Raw genomic sequence first — 25857 nt, 5'->3', positions numbered from 1 at the left:
ATTTATATTTGGTGTATTTGTATTAGTTTTGTTTTGTGCTAGTAGTGTGTTTGTTTATTTTTGTTTCTGTAATATTGAAATTGAATTTATTTTAAATTTTTGTATTATTTTGAATTGAATATTTATTTTTGAATGTTTGATTCTTATGTATGTTTGGAAGGATTTTGTTTTTTGTTTTCATTAACGAGAAGAAGAAGATTTTCTTCAGTTATAGAAGTGTTTATTTAGTTTTGATTATTGTGCTTTTTGTAATAATATCTAGGCCAAAGTTGTAGTTCACATTGTTTGAATGTTTTCCACATGCACTGTGGCATAACTTACTATTTTATTAAAGCGCATAATGCAAGAGTAGGTAGGGATCAAGTTCATACAATATGGCCATATTTCACATTATTTTAAAGTATTTTAATACAATACGAAAAAACCTCGTTTATTTGCTTAAACTGATTTATGTTTGCGAACAAGGACTCTGGATATACGGCATTGTTCAAATTTGCAACTGCAAATAAAAATTAAAAGTTTTTATAAAATGTTAAATTTTGAAAAAAAAAATCTTTTCGTACATTTTTGGATACTTTTCTTTATTTTTAATTAAAACATTTTTGTTATCTAAAATTTAAACGATATTTATAAATAAAATGTTCAAATAAACTCAAAAGGTAAAAGGGCATATTTTGATCGCAAATGCAAGAAAATGTGGTTTTGGGATAGTTCCAATGATTTTTCTATTTCACCATTTGAAATAAAATACATATTTGGTTCTAAGATTCTAAAACTAGAAGAATGTAGCTTTTACATGCTTTTTATTTTGTCATGATATAGTCAAGCTATGCATTCGTACAAAAAAAAAGTTGAGATAACAATCAGACATGGGATTACTATAGCCCTGTTCCACTGGAGGTGGTAGTCTGCTAATAGTAGATTTTTTGTTTAATCTAGTACTATCATCTACCTACTCATGCTCTTCTTCCCGAGTGGATACGATTTGTATTGAATTCGTTGAAAGTGCGTTCCATTGAAAATCGCTAGTTAACTATTAGTAGTACTTTGCCACCTCCCAAAGGAACAGCTAAATGGATCTACCGAGTAACATCAAACTTGGTATGTAGCATTTTTTTGCAGAATCTCCATAGGGGTTTTTAGAACTAATTTTTTTTTTTATCAAAAATAACGATACCTGTCATAAACCAATTTAGGAAATGTTTAATTTTCTCGAAAACGGTACCAGTGATTTTGTTTAAAAAAATTATATAATAGTTTTTGGGCAATCATGGACATTTTTTAAAATTATTATTAACCTACCGTAGAACCGTGCCAAACTACCAATTTAATTTCAACGAATTTTTTATACAAAAGCATTTTTATAGTTTAGATATAAAACAGAAAGAAAATTTGGGAAAATAAATTTGGATTAGTAATTTCTACAAAATTGCATACCAATTTTATTTTTGAATTTTTTTTTTTTAATTTATAAGGTTCCAACCATTTTGAAATTTTTTTTTTCTAAAAATCTATCTTAGTAGAAAAAATCAAATCGAATTGGTACTTGTTTTGGAGCTATCACGAATTTTCCTTTGTTCCTTAAACTTTTTGGGCTAGTGTATAAAAACAACTCAGGTTAAAAGCTAATGCTCGGTTAAATTTTATGGTTATGAAACTCAAGTATTAAATTTAGCCGAGCTTTAGCCTTTAATCTGAGTATTAAATTGTTTATATTGGTTGAGAGAAATATGTATAATTCAGTTAAATATTTAAGTGAACCTTTAATTTGATTATTGGTAAGGCTCGTAGAAAATCAAATTTACTAATGATAAGCTTTGGTGAATTATAGTAATAATAGCCTAATAGTAAGTGAATGTACATATAAGCGTGGTCGAATGTTCGGTATTCGACCGAATCATTATTCGCAGCATCTCTAGTTGGTGCCGTTAAAAAATTTCAATTTCCCCTCCTTGGAATCAAAAATAAACAAAAAGTTTGAGCCAAAACGACTTATTGGTTTGAGCTCTTACCTCATTTAAATTATTACGTTGAGTTTTTCTTAACGTTTTTCTTTTTTTCTTTAAGGGCCATTAGCTGAAACGAACCTTAAATAATTCATGTTGAACATAAACTTTTAGGCTCTATTTTAACTTCGGCGTAAACTGTCACATAAGGATTTATGTTGTAATTAAATGCTTAAGTTTCGATTCAGCAAAAAAAGGCTCTAATTGTTACGCATTTCATAATATTCCAAAACAAAATATAATATAAAAAAAATAGCAATCTCGGTGGGGATACGAACTCAGAAAGCAAAATTAAACAGCAATCACCTTGTCACCTACGCTAATAGGACTATTGAAACAAGGGTAACTTTCATGCCCTATAAGCTATAACGTGCCTAGGATATACAACAATAATATTTAATTTTGTTCAAATTCTCGTCGTTAATAAAAAATTTCTTGTTTTTAGTTTCGAGTTACTATGGATACATTTATAATGTCAACTAACTTTTCAATATTTTTGTTTGATATTTGTGTAATTTTGTATGTATGAGTAAAATTTCCTTATTTTATTTTTTCATTTATAGGATGTCGATGTGTCGATACGATTTATTTTTGTTTGATATTTGTTTTATGTTTTATGTGTGAGTAAAATTTCCTTATTTTTTTTCTACTATAGGATGTCGACGTGTCGATACAATTTATTTTTATTTGATATTTGTTTTGTTACGTTTGTATTTGTGAAATTTCCTTTTTTAAAAACAAAATTTTTGGAAAAATAATTTTCTAAGACAAGCCCCATTCTCTCTGGGGATTTTTTAGTACATCTGATTGCCGAAAAAAATAAAATTGTGTAGCGCTAGAAACTATCGGTGTCACTTCTATATATAATTATTCAATGATACCAGCATAATTCTAATTCATAACCAAAATTAATATATTGGTAAAAATTATTTTGTTGGTAAAATAACGATGTGAAAAAAAATATGTGTGAAACGAGCCTTAGTAAGTGAGCATTTTTTCAAAATTGAATAAAAAGTCTATTCTTTCAATCTTTCATTATGCAAGCTTTTTAACTTACAATCTGACCGTTTTAGTATATATTTTTTAGTATGGGAATTAGTTTAGCCTCAAAGAAATCAAAAAGATTTATTTTACAGAAATATTAATGTATGTATATTTTAATTTAATAAACAAAAATAGTAATGACAAGAAAATTTACTCGTTTGGGTTCTGTGATTTTTTCTCTTTTGCATGTAGGTAATATTTTGAAAGACCGTTTATGAACATTATTTAAGGGGTTATATCTAGTTGTAAGTTCAAAAAAACCTTCTTTTTTGTGGATTTTTTGTGAAGAGGAATTCAATTATATAAACATAAAGATAACATATCCATATAGCAAATTTAATGTATTAAAATAATTCGCTGTGGATTTAAAAAAATATTGGGTTCCGTAATTTTTGTAGTAGATCTCCTAGACGACCTCCAAAAAAAGGTGTCTGGCGGTGAGCAAGATATCTCTGATCCAAGTCACTTAAAATTAAAAAAACCAAAAGATTCATTTTCAGGATAGACCAATGCAGGTAATGAACGAAGGAATAGTCAAAATTTTGATTTTTGACAAAATGGCGGCTTCCCAAAGAAAAAAATCGTTGTTTTTCACGAAAATTTACACTTTAAAGTGGCTTAAAAAATCGAATTATTGTCAAAAACCTTTTTCCTTCGTTCATTACCTGACAAAAGTATCTAAGAAAATTGTGTAAAAATTTCAAGCCGATTACTCCAGCCGTTTCGGAGAAATTTTGCTCACCGCCAGACACCTTTTTTTTGGAGGTCGTCTAGGAGATCTACTACAAAAATAACGGAACCCAATATTTTTTTAAATCCACAGCGAATTATTTTAATACATTAAATTTGCTATATGGATATGTTATCTTTATGTTTATATAATTAAATGCCTCTTAACAAAAAATCCACAAAAAAGAAGGTTTTTTTTGCACTTACAACTAGATATAACCCCTTAAATGATTTAACAAATTATAAATAAAGAAGTTTAAAAAAAATGTTACGCATACGTCACAGTGAACCGTATTACATACAATTCAATATTCAATATAAGTTCAAGTGACCTCAACTCCAAAAATTTATAGAGCGTTTCGTACGACAGTGGGCTCATCAGTTAGAAACGCTTTATACATTTTTGGAGTTGAGGTCACTTGAACTTATATTGAATTATATTCAATCACTCCACTTAAAATAAAAATAATTTTAATAATTTTTTATTATTTTTGTTATTTTTTTCTTCGTATTACATACTTTTTGTAATGGTGCCGTTGGGCATTTCTTTGAAAGGTTTTAAATTTTTGGGGGATAATGCTCAAAATCATTCTTGTGTCTCTAAGGCTACGAGTAGTCCGAGGGTGTCAAAAACATATACGATGGTTCTAGGTTTGTTGTATCGTTCTGACTGAAATATTTTGACTTTCAACAACCGTTTTCCCAAAATTAAAATTACTTACATATGTAGAAGTCTAAGGGTGGAATTCATAGTCGTCACTCAAGTAGAAACATTTTTGAAGCAAAAAAAAACAAATAACGCCAGGGATAACTTTGCTTCTGGTATATTTATCACAAATCACAATTTATGTATATTAGACTGATTCAAAAAAAAAAATTTTTTTTTTGTTGAAAGCATTGTTGAAAATATTGTTGGAAATGACGAAAAAAAAATTCTGTAAAAGTTTCAGATCTTAATGTTAACATTTAGTACCGCCGGCGCCGCATCGCAAATTTCTATTTCCCATACGATTTGTATGGGAAAGATTGTGTATTTGTGTTTAGAATTTTGTATCTTTTTAATGGTTCATCAAAAAGGCTAGATTTAATCATTTTCTTGTATAAAATTGAACGCTCTACAAAATTGCATTTATAAAATTAAAAAAAAAAAAAAAAAACGGACGCGAAAAATTAATTAAAATAATTTTTAGTTGAAAAAATGAATAATTCGAATTTATTGAAGAAATCTAATATGATAGTATTAGTGGTTTGAGAGTTATATAAAAGGATCTGTGAAACCAAAACACAACATAGAATACAAATATTCGAAAATTTTGCCAAAGTTTTTGAAAAACCTAATAATTTCGTCAAAAAATCGGAAAAAAATGAGAAAAAATTACTTTTTATATTTAAAAGTTGAATAACTTCGAAACGCGCGGGAAAATCAAAAAAATTAACAAGAACTTTTTTGTAGAGCAGACATTTTTATAAATGATGATTTTGTCAAGCCTTTTGGATGAACCATTAAAAAGATAAAAAATTCTAAACACAAATACAAATTGTATGGGAAATAGAAATTTGCGATGTGGCGGTACTTAATGTTAACATTAAGGGCTGAAACTTTTACAGTATTTTTTTTTCGTCATTTCCAACAATATTTTCAACAATGCTTTGAACAAAAAAAAAAATAATTTTTTTTTAATCAGTCTAATGTATATGAATATAGTAATATATGTACATACAAATTAGTTAAATATACCAGAAATAAAGTTAAAAATGCCAGAAGAAAAGTTATCCCTGCGTTATTTTCTCTCTGTGCACGTCTGAGAAGAACTTTTCAAGTTCAGACTATAAATGACATAGGAATCGTGCCATTTTAAATAGATATTTATGTTAGATGTAAAAATATATGCAAAATACACACTTTACAACAAAAAAAAAAAAAACATGTCAATAACTTTCAATGTCACTTTTGGAACCAATTAAATAATCTTATAGAAATTAAAATGAAAACAAAACTAATAGCATATTTTCTCGAGTGACAGGTTATTTTTTTTTTTTTTTTAATTAAGCCCTTTACTGTCATAATTGTGTTTAATGACATTAAATTGGTAAATTGTGACAAAATTACAATTGTAACTTGTCACTCCATTAAAAGTCCAAGGTACCATAAACAAATTCCTAAAATGTAAACCTTGTCTCTGACGAAAACAAATTTATTTACCCGAGTTCAAAAAACACCTGTCATCTGTATTTGTTAAAAGTTAAACAAGAGCATATAAACCTTCCTATGCCAAAATTGCCAAGTTGACTTTATCATTCTCTCTGACAGAATGAAAGATTGACATCAAATGACTAAAATTCTAACTACCATTTTGCACATTGCAATTTTACAAAACTTAATTTTCAAAATCTCACTTACAAATCACATAGGTAACAAAAACAAATTAAATAAAAAACAAAATAGAATTGTTAAAAACCATACTCACTCATTTCACGCTTTTGATCTAATTTACGCAACAATTTCGTGTGTTGACGCTGCGTTCGTTCGTCTTTGTTGTGATAATTGTTGTTTGGCGGCGATGGGGAATGTGGTGAATGTGACATCTGTTGTGGTGGCAAATGCCCACCAGTCATCGGATGAAAATGCGCTGGGCCTCCACCCGGCCCGGGTGGGAATCCAGCTGGCAGAGGCGAATAGAAATGTGATGTGCCATTTGTCGCTAGCTGCAATTGACAAAAATAAAACAAAACCACAGTCAATAACAATGTAAAAATGGAATAACGCTTTTTTTTTTTGATTTTTTGATAAAAAAAATGTTTACTTTAAAAAGAACTTTTGGTTGAAGTTGGGGAAGGTTTTTAGTGTTATTTTCTTCTTCGTCTGTCATCTTTTTTTCATTTAGAAGTTATTTAATTGATTAAAAATCGATGAAAATTATTTCAAGAGCAACAGAACTTGCCACGTAATCTTTGAAACTTTATTTTTCGGCTCAGAATGAAGAGTAAATTTCAGTAGTTAACCTAGCCTACTAGCTGGCACTGAAATTTCAGTTCAATTTAATTTTACTGGTGCTTGTGCTGCTGCTGCTCAGATTGTTTAATCAGCAATAGGTATATTCTTTTTTAGTTTGTCTTATCTATTTGTATTGGTATTTGTGATAAATAAAATAGAATAAAATGACAGAATGAAAACAAAACAAAAAACAAAAGCCGGTTTCCGGTTAAAACTTGGAAAGATCGCAAGAAAGAGAATGAACATTTAATTGTTACACAAATTTTTGAATACATCAACAATCAAATAAAATTATTGTTTACTTAAAACGTCAACACGTCAGCTGTTGGCGTGTCGTGTAGTAGTTGTTGGCACATTCAGTCAAGTCCATATAATTTTGTTTTTATTGAATCTACCCGTTATTATCTACCTTACCCAGTATTATTAATTTAATTGACGAAATTTATTTGATTTGATTGTAGTGTCAAAACGAATCGTGGTTTAAAGAGAAGAGAGATGAGGGTGTTGCAAAAAGTATTACAAAACAAATTATTTCCACTTTAAATGTACGGTTTTAACCTACGCAAATCAATAAAATTTAAAGCAGCAAAAAGATGAATCTAGAGAATGGCAGATTAAAAAAAAATTGAATAACAATTGACTGAGGTACTTTAAGATATAGCACCGAATATATGTTAAATTCAGAAGGACAAGCTATGTAACCTTAAAGGTCAGAAATTTTTCAACAAGAACCAATTTGTTCGGATTTTTTGAAATTTCTATGTCAATTTTAAAAATTAAATCTTAAACGTTCACTGTGGCGTATGTGTAACATTTTTTTCTATTCAAAAAAATTATGCTTATTAAACAATTTTCTATTCTCATAAAATATTATAATTCACAGTGAATTCGTGCTGTAATTTTAATAAGCGTTGGTAACGAATTTTTGCGTTTTGGAGAGACGATTGGTCTAGTTTTACACCCAGCGTTGCCAGACTTTTGGCAAGTCGATTCCTTTATTTTTCCCTTTTTTTGATTTTAGTTTTTCCCGTTTTTTTTTTTCCTTTTATGTGTACTTTTGTATGTAAATTGTGTCAAATAAAAATTTAGTAGGAAGATGGTTAATGATTTCGTAAATTATCACATTTTGAATGTCAAATCGTTGTGGAAATTACTTCATTTGGCATTCGAAATGAGATAATTTGCGAAATTGTCTCATGTTAGCTTTATTTTTGTAAAAGGCAATAAGGGTTTGTTCAATCTTAGCCCTGTTATATGGGCTGGTTTTTCCCTTTTTCCCACTAGGCTTAAAAAAAATCCAAAAACGGGTAAAAACCCTCAATAGCATTGCTGTTTACACCTAAAGTTGAAAGTTTAAAAAACACGTCTTTTATTTCTTAAAAATCCTTCTGATATGTTATTTTTTTAATAGAAACCCTTTAAATATGACAGTTTTGGATGGAGGGTACCAAAAAATTCATGCAAATGACTTATGGTTATGGTTACAGATAACATCTCTTGGATTTTAAGAACACACTTTTTAAACATGGTTCAATTTTAGTTTTGAGCTTGGTATAAACCTTAAATTACCATTAAGCTTTTTCAGCAGCTAATTTTGTACTGTTATAAGGTATTCTGCAACTTTTCTCTTGAGAAGCTCCAAACGACATTTTCTATGGAATTCATGTTTGGAAAATTGATAACAAGCTCAAAACTAAAATTGAACCATGTTTAAAAAGTGTGTTCTTAATAATGAAGGCACTTATTGTACAAAAAAGGGAAACATACAACATTTCCAAAAAACATGGTTCCCCCTTTTGCATAATATTTTTTATCCCAATGTGTACATTTTTATTTTTTTTAGTTAATTCGTATTTACGTAATAAGATAAGTTAATAAAACTAAAAAAATTTAAGCTACTTCGATAAAAACCTAAAAAATCGAGCAAAATAAACCAAAAATATGTATTTTTTCGTATGTGAGTGCAATCTAGTCACCTTCTCTGCGCTCTGCTCGCGAAACGGTTCATCTTACAGAAAAATGTGCTAGACATATGTTGTAGATAATTTCACCACCATTAATTTTTATATAACCTCTGATGACCTCCGATCAATAGATCGCGAGATATTTGCGAAAGACTTTTCGTGACCTTTTGACCCCTATAACTCTTAACGCGGACACGATATCAATGTCGATTTTTCACATCTTTATAACAAAGCCGTCATTAAGCTGTATACCAAAATTCAGCCCAGTAGGAATTTTTCCGCAGATTGGGCTTAAAAATGACTAAAATGACTGGGCTAATAGGGCAAAGATGAACTCAAAAGAAGCAAAACAAATGTGGTAATAAATTTTCTTTATGGTAGTTCAAAGCTACCATAATTATTAATTTTTGTATTTAATTGTTTAATTAAATAAATGCCTTTTTATGCTTTTTTTTGTGTTTTATGTTGCCTTTTTTAATTTTAAGGTCTACAAAATCCTATCCCTGCTTATACACGGAGAAAAAAGTGTCACCTTAAAATAGGATGATGCGCATATTAAATTTCACCAACTTAAAATAAGGTGATATCCGCTTAAAATAAGGTGATTAGCCTAGTAACGCAACAGTTGTAGGTTCAATCAATCAATTAAGGCTGCCACCTTAATTTAAGATGAAAGTCATCTTAGCAAAAAATTATGCAGAAATCCGCTTAAACTAAGGTGCGATCCGCTTAATTCTATGTGGTCTGTTTTCTCCGTGTAACAAACGGATGGGAAGTCCAATCAACTTTATTATTTTTGAATGCTAATTTGGTCCACTATTTTGAAGCCCCCATTTTGTAAAATAAAAAATAAAAAGTGATTTGGTCCTAAAATGAACCAAATCACGAAAAGCACCAATCCAGTTAGGATTGTACTCATGTGGGGTATGTTTCCTCAGAACTTCTAAGCTACTTATTTTCATTTGGCAAATGAGGTATCGTTGAAAGCGTCTTACTTGTCCGCTGGTTATAGGTTATGAAAAGTCTTCTAATAGAGCGCCCTCTAGAAATGCTTTTTGTTTATCTTTTTTGTAGACAAAACTTCTTGCATTTAAAAGTTTTGCTATATTTAGGTTCGTCAATTAAATATTAATAAATGTAACTTTAGCGCAGTTTGTAAAGATTGTCTAACATAAAAAAAAGGTCTTGAGAGTTCTTAATACTTTATTTCCTTAAATTATACACATCTATTTTAATCCTCATTTGAGTAATTTTTGTAGGATAATAATTATTATATAACTAAAGTTGAAATACTGATTGTTTCAAGTTTTTGTTCTCTGACGACTTGTCAAAAGAATTTGAGAGTTTCAAAAAAAATAATAATAATAATTTGTGCTTTTCGTTGTCATTTCGAAATAACTTTGAATAGGTAACGACGACGAGTATGCTTCTATTTATTGTTTTTGTATCAAAAATATTGTTCTTCAAAGAGTGTATCGTACAATAGACATACTTGTTCGTATATGTACCTACTCATTGAAAATATTCAAGGCTCCCCATATCTCATCCCAAGCGTGAATAATGGATAGAGCATGTTTCATATTTAATAATGTTGTATTTTGTGTATTTGTATATACACACATTTTGTTCATATATGATTTTATTTTGTTTTATTCTGGTCGTATTTTGTAAAAAAAAAGACTCTACAATCTACAATGTACTTTTGTATTATTTTTGCATATAAAGTTCCATTATGATTTTTCTGTTGTTTTTTTTTTTTTTTGATATAATATTTTAACGTGCCAACAAACGACAGACAAAAAATACAACAAATGAAAAATACAACAAAAAAAAAACACCCAGTGGACCATTTTTTTTTTCATTTCTTTTTGCATAAATTTAGCTTTAAGATAGAGGTTTGTCTTTTTTGCATGTTTTTTTTATTTTTTGTTGTTTTTTTGTTATTGTTTGTGACATATGTCACCCATAACTGTTGTTATGATTGTAATATAACAAAAATTAGGATAGTCTGTAGTAGGATAGGGGACATAGGTACATGAAATTAATATTTTTATGACACTCATTATTGCAGACATAAAATGTATTTTTATTGCGCAATTTTTGGTTTGGTTTTGAATAAAAATAGGGAAAGTACCCACCCCGGATATCGTTGTTGTCGTCATTGGGTTAATTTGTTTCATTGAGCAGAAGTATGGGTTTTATTGGTTTGCGTAGTTGGTATATTGACGTTATATCATAATGAAAATACCAACAGTACACAGTCTGATGGAATTACTTTTATTATCTATGAATTGTCTAGGTATTTTATGACGATATGTAGAATTTTTTCGGTATAGGGTTTTTCAAGCCTGAATTTAGTGCGATTTGATATTTAGACGTTAAAACACGAATTCGAATCTTCCTAAGATTAATTCCTTTTAAACACAAAAAAAATGCAATTACTTACTCCTAGTTTTTCTGAACGGAAAAGGTACCTTGAGTACAGATCTTACAATAGTTCTTAAGATATTTTAAGACAAGGTTTTATAGATTTGCTAAAACATCAAAACTTTGACCTTTTTATAATTTCTTATTTGACTTATTTCGCTTGGACGTTCCCATAATTTTGTTTGTATCTCTAATCAATGTAAGTAAGTCTGTACGTAACGCCAGATTTGTCTTAACGTAACGGTGGTTGTATTTTGTGTGTATATTAATATCAAGGGGCACGGTAGTGCCCAGCCAAGTTCTCTAGCAATTTTGGCACTACACCCTTATTTACAGGAAACAACTCAGGTCATTTTCGACCCCCCTCTAACTTCCACACCAAAGATGCCAGAAATTTCGCTACATTTGTTGAGCTGGCTGAACTCAAGTTCCTCACAAAATTTTAGCTTCTTACGATGAGTAGTTTCTAAGATATAGGATTTCAAAAATCGCGAAAACCGTAACTGACTCATTGACTCACTGACAGATCATCAAAATTATGGAGAACTTCCCGCTATCGTAGAAACTTGAAATTTTACATGGTGATAGGACTTGTGGTGTATACAAAGGAAAAAATCGAAAATTTGAGATTTTCAATTCAGGGGGCGTGGTAACCGCCCATTTTCACCGAATTTTCATCAATTATTATAGAGCACTTCTGACTATCGTAGAATCTTGAAATTTGGTAGAATGGTAGAGCTGGGTAGTTTATATAAAGGAAAAAATTTAAAATCTGAGAATTTCAACCAGGGGGCGTGGCAGCCGGCAATTTTTAAAACTTTAACTTTAAAAATCGCTAATTAAAAGAAAAATTGTCAAGAGAACAATCAATATTTTATTGATACGAATTTGAACCCAAACTTTAGAACTTGGTACACTTTTACATCTCAGTACTTTTTGTGCCAGCATAATTTCAACATAGGGGATCTTGGCTATTTTTTTAACAGTAATATTTTTGTTGTGATTGTATTTACTTTATTAATATTCTTGAATTCACTACACAAATTATTCATAATTCTGTCTGAAAGCTAAAAAACTATTGGCTGATTGAAAATTTTCAAGAGCAAAGTTCTAGTTTCTTTCTAGAAAAATTGAAAAGCTTCAAAATTTCTGAAATTTAAACCAATTCTTTGAAAGAATCGACATGACAAAACCAATAATGTTTTACTTAGAGGCACTACATATGTATATTTGAACTATGTTTGAACCCGAAATCCTGAAAATCGGAATTTTGAAAACCCAGAATCCCGAAAATCCAAAATCCCGAAAAGTATCCGCAAATCCGGAAAAATTATAAAAAAATTAACAAATTGCGGAAATTTTTCATTTTAAATTGTTTTTTTGGGATTTTGATTTTCGGCGTTCAACAAAGTTTCATTGAACAGACAATTTTGAAGAGTTTTTTACTTCATCTGTTTTATTTTCGGGACTTTCGCCTTTTTTAATTTTCCGGATTTTGGGTTGTATGCCTGATTCACAATATTGCGAGACGAAATTTTCCTTGACATTTTAAAAATTTCCAAATAATGAAAATATATGAAACAATACACAAAATTCCTATTCACGTTGCGATGAAATTCCGAAAATTTTGAAAAAGGATGCACGAGAGGACGAATTTTCGAAAGTGAAATTTTAATATTAAAATATTTAATTTATTTATGGGTAAAAGTTTTCATAATTTCTAAATTCGAGTTAGCCTAGGTGATAAGGTGATTGCCTCGTAATTTTTTTTATTTTTGTTTACTTTGTAGAATAAAAAATCGCAGTATTGTAAATTTCCATACGATTTAAAAACGATTTTTTTTTAATCGAAAACGTTCAGAAAAAACGCAACGCTCTCGTCTTGTCCTCTCGCAATATTGTAAATCAGGCATTAATGATTGTGGGTTTTAGTAATTGTGGATTTTTGGGATTCTGGGTTTTAGGATTCTGTATTTTTGGGATTGTGGAATTCCTAAATATTAGATTTTTGGGTTCTCTGGATTCTGAATTTCGGTATTGTGTCCTTCTCCTACAACTTCATTCTGTTTTTTACCCTTTATGTACTCATTAAGTTATTTACAATCTAGTAGGAGGATTATTATTTATGAATCAAGAATATCATTCATTCACGAGCCGATTCGAGGAGTGAAGGAGGAGTACCCAAGCCTAGACTGGCTATGCGAGATAACAGTTTCGCAATCGCTGATGCTCCCTCTACATCAGTAAATATTTATGTGAATTACAGACGGGGTTGACTAGAAACAAAAAACAGGAATTTAAGCATCTTCGTGGGGTCAATTTTATTTTCCGTACATTCATTCGTACCTGAGTTTATAAGGGAGAAAGGACCAAGATTTCTAAAGATTTCCATTGAAATGTTACATTAACCTTGCATTTTGGGTAGGACAAGATTTTTTTGTTTTGATCTGTAGGGGAGGTTAATGTGAGTATACAATCCAGTTTTCGGGGTTGAAAGCCCCCCCATTTGGCCGCCATCTTGGAAAAAGGGGTGTAAACTGTTTTTTATCGATATCTTGCGAACCGTAAGTCCCACAAAAAAAAATGTCTAAAGCGATTTTGTAGATAATTTATTTCTCTACAATTTTGATTCAGGTACTTTTTTCTGTAAAATTGCAAATAAGAAAGTTATACTTGAAAATAGATGTACACTTTCAAGAAAAAATTCTTTGAAGGGCCATAGCTTTTTTTCTACAACTTTTATTGAAAAAATACTCATGAAAAAAGATCATTTAATTTCCAACAATTTGATGTGCTCATTTTGTAGATTTCGTTTATATAAAGCTGCTGCAATGGTTTTACAGAAAAAATGTAACAATTTATTTTCGTACTTTTATATTTTATTTTATTTTTTTTTACTTTAATACAGACTGATTCAAAAGGATAAATATGTAATATGTAGGTTGGGTTGAAACAAGAAAAAAATCAAAGTACGGGGAATCCATTCCATACCGTTTAGTCAGGAGGGCAATTTTCTAAAAAAAATTTCTTACTTTTGAAAAAAAATTACTAAATCAACGGTTACACCCATTTTAACATGTTATATTTTTTTTGTAAAGCCGAAAACCTTTTCTTTTATATTATTTTTAATTAAAAAATTTAACGACGAAAATATTTTGAACTAATTTTTTTCAAAATTTTATATAATTAAATACTCAAAATTTAATGCTGTAATGTGTTTTCAAACAAAAACAGAAAACCGGATGTAAAAAAGTCTTGCCGTTTTCCAGAAATTAAAAATTGTAAAAAAAAGCTACGGCCCTTCAAAGAATTTTTTCTTGAAAATGTACATCTATTTTCAAGTATAACTTTCTTATTTGCAATTTTACAGAAAAAAGTACCTTAATTAAAATTGTAGAGAAATAAATTATCTACAAAATCGCTTTAGACATTTTTTTTTGTGGGACTTACGGTTCGCAAGATATCGATAAAAAACAGTTTACACTCCTTTTTCCAAGATGGCGGCCAAATGGGGGGGCTTTCAACCCCGAAAACTGGATTGTATACTCACAATAACCTCCCCTACAGATCAAAACAAAAAAATCTTGTCCTACCCAAAATGCAAGGTTCGGTCAAATTTTTGTAACATTTCAATGGACTAAGAGTGGATGGTATAAAACGGTAATTTTGGGGAAGGGGATCTGCGTGTCATTCACTACATTTAAAGTTATAATTCGCAATACAGTGATTACCACTTAAAAATGGCGGTTAGAATTCGGTTAAATCAATTTAAGTTCCCTGCCCGGGCGCCAAATGGCGATTCATTTTTCTATGGAGGTTCCACTCTTTATATTTTCAAACAAAGAACAGTTGGACAAAAACTAAATAAGTCAAATATTTTGCTTCAATGCTATCAGGTCCACAAGTTTAGAAAAAAGTTCACGCCTATACTTGATTAAGTATTTGCAACGAATGTGAATTATAAGAGATAAACTGCAAAATATCACATATCATAGTTCATAATATTGATGCCTTTTTTTTTAAGTTAAGTTATTTAAATAATAATTCAAACATTCAGATTCTTTGTTTACTAAATACGTGATGTCAGAATGCACTTAGTGTTAAAAACCCCAAAGTTTTCCTAACAAAATCCAAAGTTGTTTCTAAAAAAAATCAAAACACATGCGATGATGACACATTCCTCTGTGACAAGAGTCCAATTCTAAAATCCCATTAAAAATTTGCTTGGTTTTGAAAATTCCATTTTGGTTTTATGTTGAAATAACTATGTATTTCAAATTCTAATTACAAATTGTCGTCTCAATTTAACAAAAAAAAAAAAAAAACTAAAAACAAAACAGAAAATAATCATAAAATGTCAACCCAAACTGTCTCTCTGTACATTTAATTTCGAAACAAGTCAGTTCCTTTTAACCATTATATAAATCCAATTCACATAAGGTTAAACTCTTGTTTCACTCTTCTCCATCATACATCCTGCAGCTGTCGTACGACGGACGAGTAGATATATGGATGTAGGTATTCATACCTATAAGTAGAGGAAAACCCACAAACGCCCCTTTTTTTTTTCATTTAGCTCTAGGTTAAACGTAAGGCGGTTAAATAGCCCTAACATAGGACCCATCCCAGTTGCCAACTCATTTCAGACACTGGATACAAAGTACCAAGGCTACAATTAAACTGGATATTTACTATATATATCCGTGGAAGAAGAGAGGAGAGAGATATCAAGGCTACTGTTAATAAACAGGGCTGAATTCATTCAAGGGTAGAAGTGAATAGTTTTATAAGGCGCAGATTAGTAGAGGGCGCCAAGTTTTTGACTTCTATTAGCGATTAGTAATCTTCCATTTTTGTTAACCACATTTTGGTGGTCAAACCCAATCAAGAAGTTCACTTTCCTCTGATTGTTTTCAAATAAAGTTGTTAAAATTATCGGCCCTATTTTAAATATTGAAAAGGGCCCTCTTACAAATGCATCCACCCCAACTTACTAGCTTCAGTGGTCAGAACTTTAATGTTTTTTTTTTTATGTTTGCCACTTTCAAAGCCAACATCAGTATTAAGCTGTAATAAATAGTTTTCTCTCTCCTTGTCTCTACCCGTTTGAATTCCTCAGCTGGTAAAGAGCTTACAAAGCAGATGGAAATCGAAGGGGACACCCACCGTCATCGTTTGTTCGTCCGTCGTCGTCGGTCGTCTGTTGAAAACACCAACTGGCAGGAATTGCATATTGTTACTGCCACTTGCATTCCGTGTGGTGTCTGGAAATTGCAATGCTGGAGCTGATGATGATGATGATGGTGTGGACTGGTAGACTATAGAAACTGGACACACTATGCTGGACCAGCTATAATAACCATCAACTATGCAACGAACAAAAACGGATGTGTTCGACACTTTTGCGCAATCAGTGGCAGTGACTAATTGCGGCTGAAGGACGAGGTCATTCATTCGTTCCATCTACCATACCAATTCATATTATGAGATGTGGCAGAAGAGAGAGAGAGTGGAAGATAGGAACAAAGCTCTATAAAACGCGATGAATAATGGGATTTTTAATGATTTTTATAGTTTCATGCAGGAAATTTGGAATTCATCGTGATTTTATATCCAAAATGGATTGCAGTTTTTTTTTGTTGTTGGTTGAGTTTTTTTGTATTTGTTTTCTCTCCATGACTTGCGTTGGATTTCAGCTAGAAGCAAAATTCTTATCTATAAACAAATACAGACAGAGCGGGAGTGCTCCTTTCAATTCCAATTAAACACAAAGTTTTATGGATATAGTGTGGAATAATTTTTTGGGTGAATTTCTATTGGGTCTGATCGGTCATGTGGAACTTTTATATTTTGAATTTTAAGAGTGGTTCTTATCAATTGAATGAAAAAAAAACTCAGATTGAAATTTCACAATTCAGAAAGCAGTAATTGTGAATTCTACCATCAGAGAAATTGGTTGGAAAACAGAGTTTGGTAGAAAAGTGTCCTACACTGAAAATAATAACTTTCGTAAAAATACGAAAATTGTTTCATACACTACATTTTCGTTAGCCGAACGAAACTTTCGTTGGCCCAACGAAAATATGTAGTTTTTCGTAATATGAAAACCTTCATCACTTAACAAAAACCTTTCATACGGTTTTTACCCCTCTTTAGATCCCAAAAATCTATTCTAATGAAAAGATTCATCACTTAACGAAAAATTTCATACTCATTTTAACAAAAAATAAAATGCACGACTGGGTCGATCGAACTTGCTCTTAGAGTTAAAGTTGCTTAAATTTTTAAGACTTTTTATATAGAAATTTGGAAAAAAAAATAAAATTCGTTTTTTTTTTAAATACAATAAAATCTGAAATCAAATTGCCCTCCAAAACAAGTATGCAGTATTGATTGATATATTAAGGTACATTTTTAGAAAAAAAAAAATTTTTCAAAATCGTTAGAGCCGTTTTTAAAAAAACTAATTTTTTGGAAATAAGTTTTAAAATAAAATTGGTATGCCATTTTGTAGAAATCACTAATCAACATCTAAAAACAAAATTTCAAAAAAATTCAATGCCCCGTTTTCGAAAATTTAATTTTTCAAAAAAAAAATTTCAAAATTTTTTTAAAAATCCGAAAACTATTTTTTTTTTGGAAATTTTATTTTTGGTTTGTATTTAAATTATATAAATACTTCTTCACAAAAAGTTTCGTTGAAATCGAACAAGCAGTTTCGGAGATAATCGAATTTGAAAAAAACGGATGGCAGGTACCGTTAATAATGATTTTCGAACAAAAATGTTTTCATTAAAATTTCTATGATAAAGTACGTCATCAAAGACTCCCAGGAAGCTGGAACACCTCAAAAGCTGATCACCCAGCCAAAAGCAGATCTTATGAGGAGTATTTATAAATATTCAAAATTATGTAGGTACCTATTTAATTAATTTCTTTTATTACATGTATTTAATTCAGAATATCCCCTCCCTGAATAAAAATTCAAATTCAAAATAAGAAATGTTTTTGTTTTTAATGGGAAAATATTTTCGCTCCGCTCTACTTTTTTGAATTTCAGGTTTTTTATTCCAAATTAAAGGAAAAAAAATGGACGAAAAATTTCGTAGGCTTACAAAAATAAAGTGAGTATAATCTACTAAAAGATTAATTAATACAACGAAAAGTTCCGTTAGCTAACGAATATTTTTTCGTAATTTAATTAAAATATTCATAAAATTTACGAAAAAATTCGTTAGCTTACGAAAGATCCTTTCATAAATTAATAAAAAAATACATTAACTAACGAAAAATATCATATTTTGCTCACCGTAGCTTGATTAAATTTTACGTTAATTGATGAAAAATTTCGTAAAATGATGTAAAAATTCATTAATATGGATCAAAAAAATTTATGAAAGAATTTCATTAAAATACGACAGTTTTCGTTAGTTGATGAAGAACTTCACTAAGGTAGGTATGCATGAAAGCCATTTCGTTGAGCCAATTTAATTTTTCATCTGCTGTAAATTAATTAAATTTTCGTTGGCTCAACGAATTTTTTCGTTGTATTTACATAAGGATTTGGTTCAGTGTAGCAAATTAATGTTGAAAATATGGTTCAATGGAAGTTATTTACTTTTTACATCTAACATCTAATTGAATTTCTCCAACAAAAATAGTGTTCTTGTAAAGTCGATTAGCTTAATTAGTTTACTAGAATAAAGCTTCAATCTATTTGAAAAAATACCAACCAGCTAACATTGAAAGTTTGGTTTGGGTAATAAGACTAAAGCCGGACAGTTTCAGAGAAAAGCTCTAGTGCAAGCTAACTACATATTCAAATGGTCCTTATAGAGTTTCACGTGAAAAAGATTAAATCAGAAAAAAAAGAAAAAAATGAATATAATTTTTCCTATGCAATATTAAGTTATTTTTTCACTTAAATTTTGGTGGATTACCAAATAATAATAAGAGGCATCGTGAAACTAGCAATAGTTTTAAATTTCCGTGCAAAAATTTTACCGCGTGAAACATAAGTGTATATGGAAACTTGGGGACTTATTTTAGTGTTGTTTTTGGGGACTCATCGTCATTATATAGGCTGAAAAGATTGCCCAAAAAGCCATAACAATTCTAGGGAATTTTTTTGAGTTATAATGAAATTTCTAAACTCTAAGAAAATAAGTGTTCGGTTTTATTGTAACTTTGAGAAGGGAAACAAGATCGATAAAGTTCAACAAGAATAAAAGGGAATCTCTGATTGATTGATTGTTATTTGGGGTGTAAGATGTACTGCGACCTGTAAGATCTATTGTACACCCCTTTTAAGCTATATGAGTTAGTACCTCATTTTATAGCTCCTCCTCTAACCTAATTCCTTTCATGAAATTGATTGTTTGGGGTATTTTCAAAGAGTGCAATTTATCCTTTTCGACTTGGTAGCGACCCATGTGTTTAAATCTTTGGTGTATTAGTGCATTACAACTACCCAGGATGTGATCTGGTGTTTCTTCTTTTTCGCTACAGAATCTACATGTTGCACTATTTACTAAGCCCAAAATATGTGATTAACCTGAGATTGTTCTTACTTAGACTGATACATGATTTGAAACGCTCTCGGTTGTAGTTCCCGAGAAGCATTTTCGCTTGTCTCAGTTTTGGTAGTTCTGTCCAGTTTTTTGCTCTCCTGGACTCTTCGTCTAGTTTTATTTTATTTTTTAATGACATTTTCTCATATTTCGCAATACGGTTCGGGTCCCATTAAAGGGGAATTTGCTCCTCGTTACCCTGGACACCAACGAACGTGCCCATGTACCCAGTGGAGAGTGACTTTGTTTATTTTGCCAAGTTCGTTAAGTTTTCCTATACACTCCAATACTAGCTTGGAGTTGATTTCGTAGGATTTAAGTGCTTTTAGGGCATCTTGACTATCAGAAATAATGGCAATGTTTTTATACCGGTGATTTATTTCGAGGTTTATTTCTGCACATTTTACAATGGTATTTAACTCAGCTTGAAAGATACTTGGGAATTGACCCATAGGTACGGAGAGTTTGGTACTAGGCCCAAAGACGCCTGCCCCTGTACTTTCCTTGAACGGGCAGAGCACAAAAATGTATATTTTTTAATTTACGACAAAAACCCCCAAAATTAGTAGGTACTAGAAAAACGTTCCCGAAATGGTGGTGATCTCTTCAAAACGACTTTAGGGGTCTAGAAATAGTATCAATGTGAATGATATTTTATTTTTTATTCTTAGCTACATTTTAAGACCATGACCATTAACATTAGTTGCGTCGTTCTTGTGTTATAAGCGTTTGAAGGTAGTAATATTGAATTTTTTTTTGATTTTTTAAAAATCAAATGTGAAAACTTTTTTATTTTTTTTTCTAATTTTTCGCAAAAACTTTGGTAATTTAATATACATATCTGTTCAACAATCTTATCAGGATCCATTTAAGACTTTTATCTGAAAAGTGCATTGCGTATATCTCGAGATATTAACATTTGAATGCAACCATGTCAAACAAATTTTTGATTATTTTTTTCTATGAGAGAAAATTAGTAGGTACTAGAAAAACGTTCCCGAAATGGTGGTGATCTCTTCAAAACGACTTTAGGGGTCTAGAAATAGTATCAATGTGAATGATATTTTATTATATTAAGATAGTGGGTCTTAAATAAACCAAATAAAACTTTATTTCTTGGCGCAGAGACCGATTTCTACAAAAAAAAAAATGCTTTTATGCACCTCCGAAACACTTAGGTCATAAGTAATTTTTTCTTTTGTTTTTGTTGTAACTTTTTTGATAAAATTGTTTATTGCAGCCATACTTAGATAGGATACTGAGTAAAAATACACAAAAAATGCAAAATTATGAGTGTAAGACTACATTATTTATTCAGATTGTAAGAGCTTTCCCGGAAATGACGTTTTGACCTTAATTTACTTTTATTTTTTATTGTCACAAAGTAAAACGAAATATTTTTGAGATTATATTGTAGTGTCCTCGATTTTTGATCATAATATCACCAACAAATTTATATTTCAATCTAGCTATACCCCAAAACAAGCGTTCCCGGAATGACGGCTTATTGATGTACGGTACTTAAAAATGAAACTAAAACTAGTTTCTAACATACATTTTATATATTTATCCATAAAAAAAAGGCGTGGAATGATAAAACCCTTTTGTACGTTAGATGATTAAAATATTGATAGATTAATAAATGTTGGTATTATGTGTCATTTTTCTTGGGACAACTTTTATCAGTATATACAAAATAACAAAACTTAATTTTTTTGTAAGAGATGTACCAATTAATAAAGAGTATTGTGTTTATGTAGTGTTAACAAAAGAAATACTCAAAAATAATCCACTTTAATGTGATTTTAAGGCATTTGATTTTCAGTTTTTGAGTTATGGACATGTCCGGGAACGCTTTTTTTGGGTATATCAGATGCAATAAAAAAGAAATGGAAACTTTTCTAACGGAAACAAATATATTCTTAGATGAGTGCCGCCAACTATTTTAATTAGTAAATGAGAAAAAAGCTTTAAATAAATGTTATTTTGATTAAAAAAAAAAATGCCTGGACATCAAATTTTCCACCTCCATGATTTTGACCCGTGTAACATTGATGAAGAACCGAAACTCGCTGTCATGCACATTGCCTGATTACCTTTCAATTATGATAAAGATAAGGAAAGACCAAAATGCAATATAGCTACTGGAGCTTTTAGTGGATATGGATTAGGCCTGAAAAATGGAACTTCAAGTTTGCTAATCCAAAAAAAGCTCTTCTGAACTCCGCCAGCAAGAGAACATTAATATCCTTAACATTATGAATAATCAATTCGGTGTGAGTTATTTTGTGACAGCATGAACCTTTTGCTCAATAATGTGGTTGAGTTCGAGACAAAACGGAGCCCTGGGGTGCACGAGAATGTACCAATGTAATGGATATCAAATTTAAAACCATAAAACAATTAAAACACAACTTTTGAATGACCAGAAAGTAAACTACTTATCCAAAGAAGAAGAGATTCTCCGATACCAAAAGCATGCCCCTAGTTTTGAAAAAAGGGCCTAATGTCAAACTCTCACAAATGCTTTCAAAATATCTAGGGCAATAAATATTATACTTTCTCGGAAGCAATAAAAAGATTTGTTTCTTTTTTTGGTGAGAAACGCTATCAAATCACCAGTAGACGTATTGCTGCGAAAGCTTTTGTTCTTTCAGATATTTCATAAGCCGACAGTTTTTCAAGGTGTCCAGTCCATGGAAGGAAAAAAAAGGCCTTCCGAATATGAAAATAAATGATCGTTAAATATATTCCTGACCCGTTTCAACTTTCCACTGTAGAGTTATTTTTGTTTTTATTTTTCGAAAAAAATTCTCCTCTCACCATAATCTTAATTGCTAACTAAAATTTTCGAAGTTCGTTTCGATAAGTAAAAAATTGTCAAAAACCCTATCCGTTTCTGACACGTAAAAAAAATGAAGAGTTACAGAAATCTTCTTTGAAACTTTTAAGATGTGGTGTTTAATTCCATTTCCGGAGTTTAGAATTGCTACAAGTAATTTTTTTTATCCGACTTTAAAACGAGTAAAGCTGAATTTTAAGAATGTAAAGCTTAGGGATTATGCAAAGTTATCAATTTCATGCGCCAGTGCGCTTTTCTTAGGATTCCTATTTCTCTATTGACTTAAATGACTTAAAACTTAAGAATATAGAAAAAAAAAAGTTATCTCTACAAGACAATTTGTTAAAAATGTTTTCTGTCGCCAATGTACACTTAGACTATTTGCAGCTTACAGAAAAAAAAATTGTCAAAAGCTTAAAAAAAAAAATATTTGAAAAACTTGACTCCATAGTTACTTTTTGGTCTTAGAATGATATCTAATATTATACTTAACCTAAAGGGCACCACATTGGTCAGGTAAAATATAACTGTCACACAAATCCTCTTAACTTTATACGGATTAAATATATAAAAGATAAAACTGTAAGTAAACACAAAAAAAAAAATATAATAAAAAACAACAAATCAGAATAAAAAAAATAAATAGAAAAATATATTTTTGAAGGAAAAACATGTCCGGATCAAATTAAAGACTCAACTAGCTACAATGTTCTATTTATTTGTTTTTTTTTTCCTGTATTATTTTTAAGGAAAGAAATCTTTCAAAGGAAAAAAAAAATCCGATTACCAAATCTTAGTTTTAAGGGACTGAGGAGTAAATAAAAAAAAAAAAAAAAAAACAAAAAAAAGTCTTCAGGAAAACAAAATGAAAGTAGGATGCCTTGGGGAATATTGACAAAAGGTTTAGGTCGGGGGTCAGCAAAAGTATGTAGACTTTGCTCTGATTTTTGTCTCTGATGCTGATGAGGATGAGCAAAACTTAAGTCAGGGGGAGGCAAGTTCATAAAGTCCGACTGTTAAGGTTGTCCTTTCATTAATCTTGTAGAGATTGTGGAACGTATTCATTTTTTTTTACTCAAGGAGAGATGAGTTCTTTTATTTATCTACTTATTCGTATTTCTCAATAAAATGTTCTACCTAAATCAGACTTAACAAGCTTATGGTTTTTTTTTTAAACATTTTTGTCGAAATGGTTTCAAGTGGATCTTTGTGGAACGCATCGATTTTTTCTCTTCAAGAGATGTTAAACTGCGAATAAAACTACCTAATTGACAATTTATAAACTAAAAACACTTCTAACATTTGGTTTCAAGGTCTTAAGTTGGAAAAAAAAGCCTTGAAAAGTTGTGGAACGTATTTGTTTTTCCTCTCACATTCTCTTCTCAAATGAAAGCATAACCATTTAGACTATGTTGTGTGTTTTCCTCACAAGGGATGATGATGATGTGGTTTCTGGACTTTCATACTATGCACTACGGTAATAATGGACATAGCAACGCATGGATATGTGCTGCCTTGAGGGTCTGTTTTTTGGGGGGGGGGGGGGGGGGGTGATTTCTAAGGGGTTTTATATATACTATGTATGCAAAGTGTCCTGTTTGTTTTAAATTCCAGACAACGACCAAATACCTACTTTACATTGAACTTGAGTGTGAGGAATATACTATATCTTGTGTTAGTTGAGTGTCAGAGTGTTTCTGGCTTTTACTGGAAGAGACAAATGAATGTCGCCAATTGCCCTGAAGGTATTCATCGTTGATTTTATATATACTTTGACTGAGTCTTCTCGGTTGGTATGAAGATGATGGGTGGTTTAATGATGGTTTTGCATAAAATCTTGTTGAGATTTTCATTTTTTGATTGAAGGAATTTTTAAGAGGAAAACTTCACTTGCTGAAGGTATTTTTTTGTCAGGAAGTTTGTTTTGAATTTTTGGTCTTTTGCTATATGGATATAAAGTATTTAGAACAAAAAAGCTTAAGGGGGGTTTAAAATGAGTAATTTACATAATGTATGTAGGTACACTTCTTCAAAAACTAAAATATCAGCACAAATAAAAATATTTACATCAGAAATTTCAAGAAACCAAGACATTTTTTAGCCTCTCGTGATTTGGAGAATGATTTTATTTATAAAAATTATTATAAATAAAGTATTTTTAATAAAATTTTTAAAATTCTTTTTATGTATGTTCAACTTTTCCAACATAACTTCTAAACTACTGAACGTTTTTTTTTAAAGTCTGGTATCTTTGAAACAGTCTTTTCCCTCCGATGATTATAGACTAAGTATCACCGCATTACATCTTTTGGTGTTTCTGGTCCACCGTCTTCAAAAGTTAGTTCCGCTGACTGAGGCATGACAGAAAAACTGCAAAATGAATATTACGTTTTATTTTCTGAGAAATTTCGAGTCAGCTGTAGGGCTCTCGAGAAGCTTGATTTAAAACACCGTTTTGACATTAGAAATGCCAGGATCAACAATCTGCCGAGTCATAAGATTAGTCCTACCCTGGATGATATTGTGATCCTTTCCCGCCAAACTATCGTTGCTGACATGGCGCTTACGATGTTTTTGCTTACAGACAAATCTTTATTTTCTTCTGTTTTTAGACTAATTGGAGACAATTTTGATGTGAATATTTTTTTAAGCAATTTTGAAAATAATTAACATGTACCGAATTTTAACAAAAAAATAAAAAAAATACACAAAAAGCTTTATAAATAAGAGTTTGAGCCCAATTTTCAATTATAATAATTTAGAAATTGTAGAGTAACTAAAGTAAATTATTAGGGAACAGTTCTGATTTTGACGATTTTTTTTTTCAAACGTAGGTAATTAAAAATACTTTAAAGTCTATAGATTAAAAATTGCCGATATTGCCGTATTGTTTTTTAAAATTAAATTTTGTTTGAAGAAAACCATTTTTTTTGCTTAAATTTCATAAAACAAATGAAAGCAAAAGATTCTCTAGGTAATTTAAGGAAAAAAAAATATAAGGGAGTAAGGGACAATCTTCAATCGTTTAAGCGATAAATCCAATTTTCTCACAATCTGACTTCAAACACAAAGAAAAATATTTTGAAAGCAATGGCAACACCTACAATATTTTAAAATACATTTTTAAAAAGCCAGAAGCTCATTCTTATCTCTTAAGTTTAAATCCACTAAATTAACTAATAATTTTTGAAAAAATGGTCCTCAAACTCAGAATTAAAAAAAAAATGTAATTAAAAAGATTTAAAATGATTTTTTTCCAAACTTTTTCTAATAAAATATG

General features: G+C 30.3%; 1 protein-coding gene across 3 annotated transcripts in view; it reads right to left on the bottom strand.

Moving 5' to 3' along the window:
- LOC129905092 (fibronectin type-III domain-containing protein 3A) overlaps positions 1-25857 on the bottom strand; it is a 400083-nt gene that overhangs the window by 5484 nt on the left and 368742 nt on the right. For all 3 annotated transcript variants that reach the window (XM_055980467.1, XM_055980468.1, XM_055980469.1), the window contains one exon: positions 6248-6485. In XM_055980467.1, the coding sequence (XP_055836442.1) occupies positions 6248-6485 (238 nt within the window). The remainder of the gene's footprint in view (positions 1-6247; positions 6486-25857) is intronic.

This window comes from Episyrphus balteatus, chromosome 1, assembly GCF_945859705.1.
Source record: "Episyrphus balteatus chromosome 1, idEpiBalt1.1, whole genome shotgun sequence".
Lineage (NCBI taxonomy): Eukaryota > Metazoa > Arthropoda > Insecta > Diptera > Syrphidae > Episyrphus > Episyrphus balteatus.
This window is presented reverse-complemented; position numbering and strand designations above follow the sequence as displayed.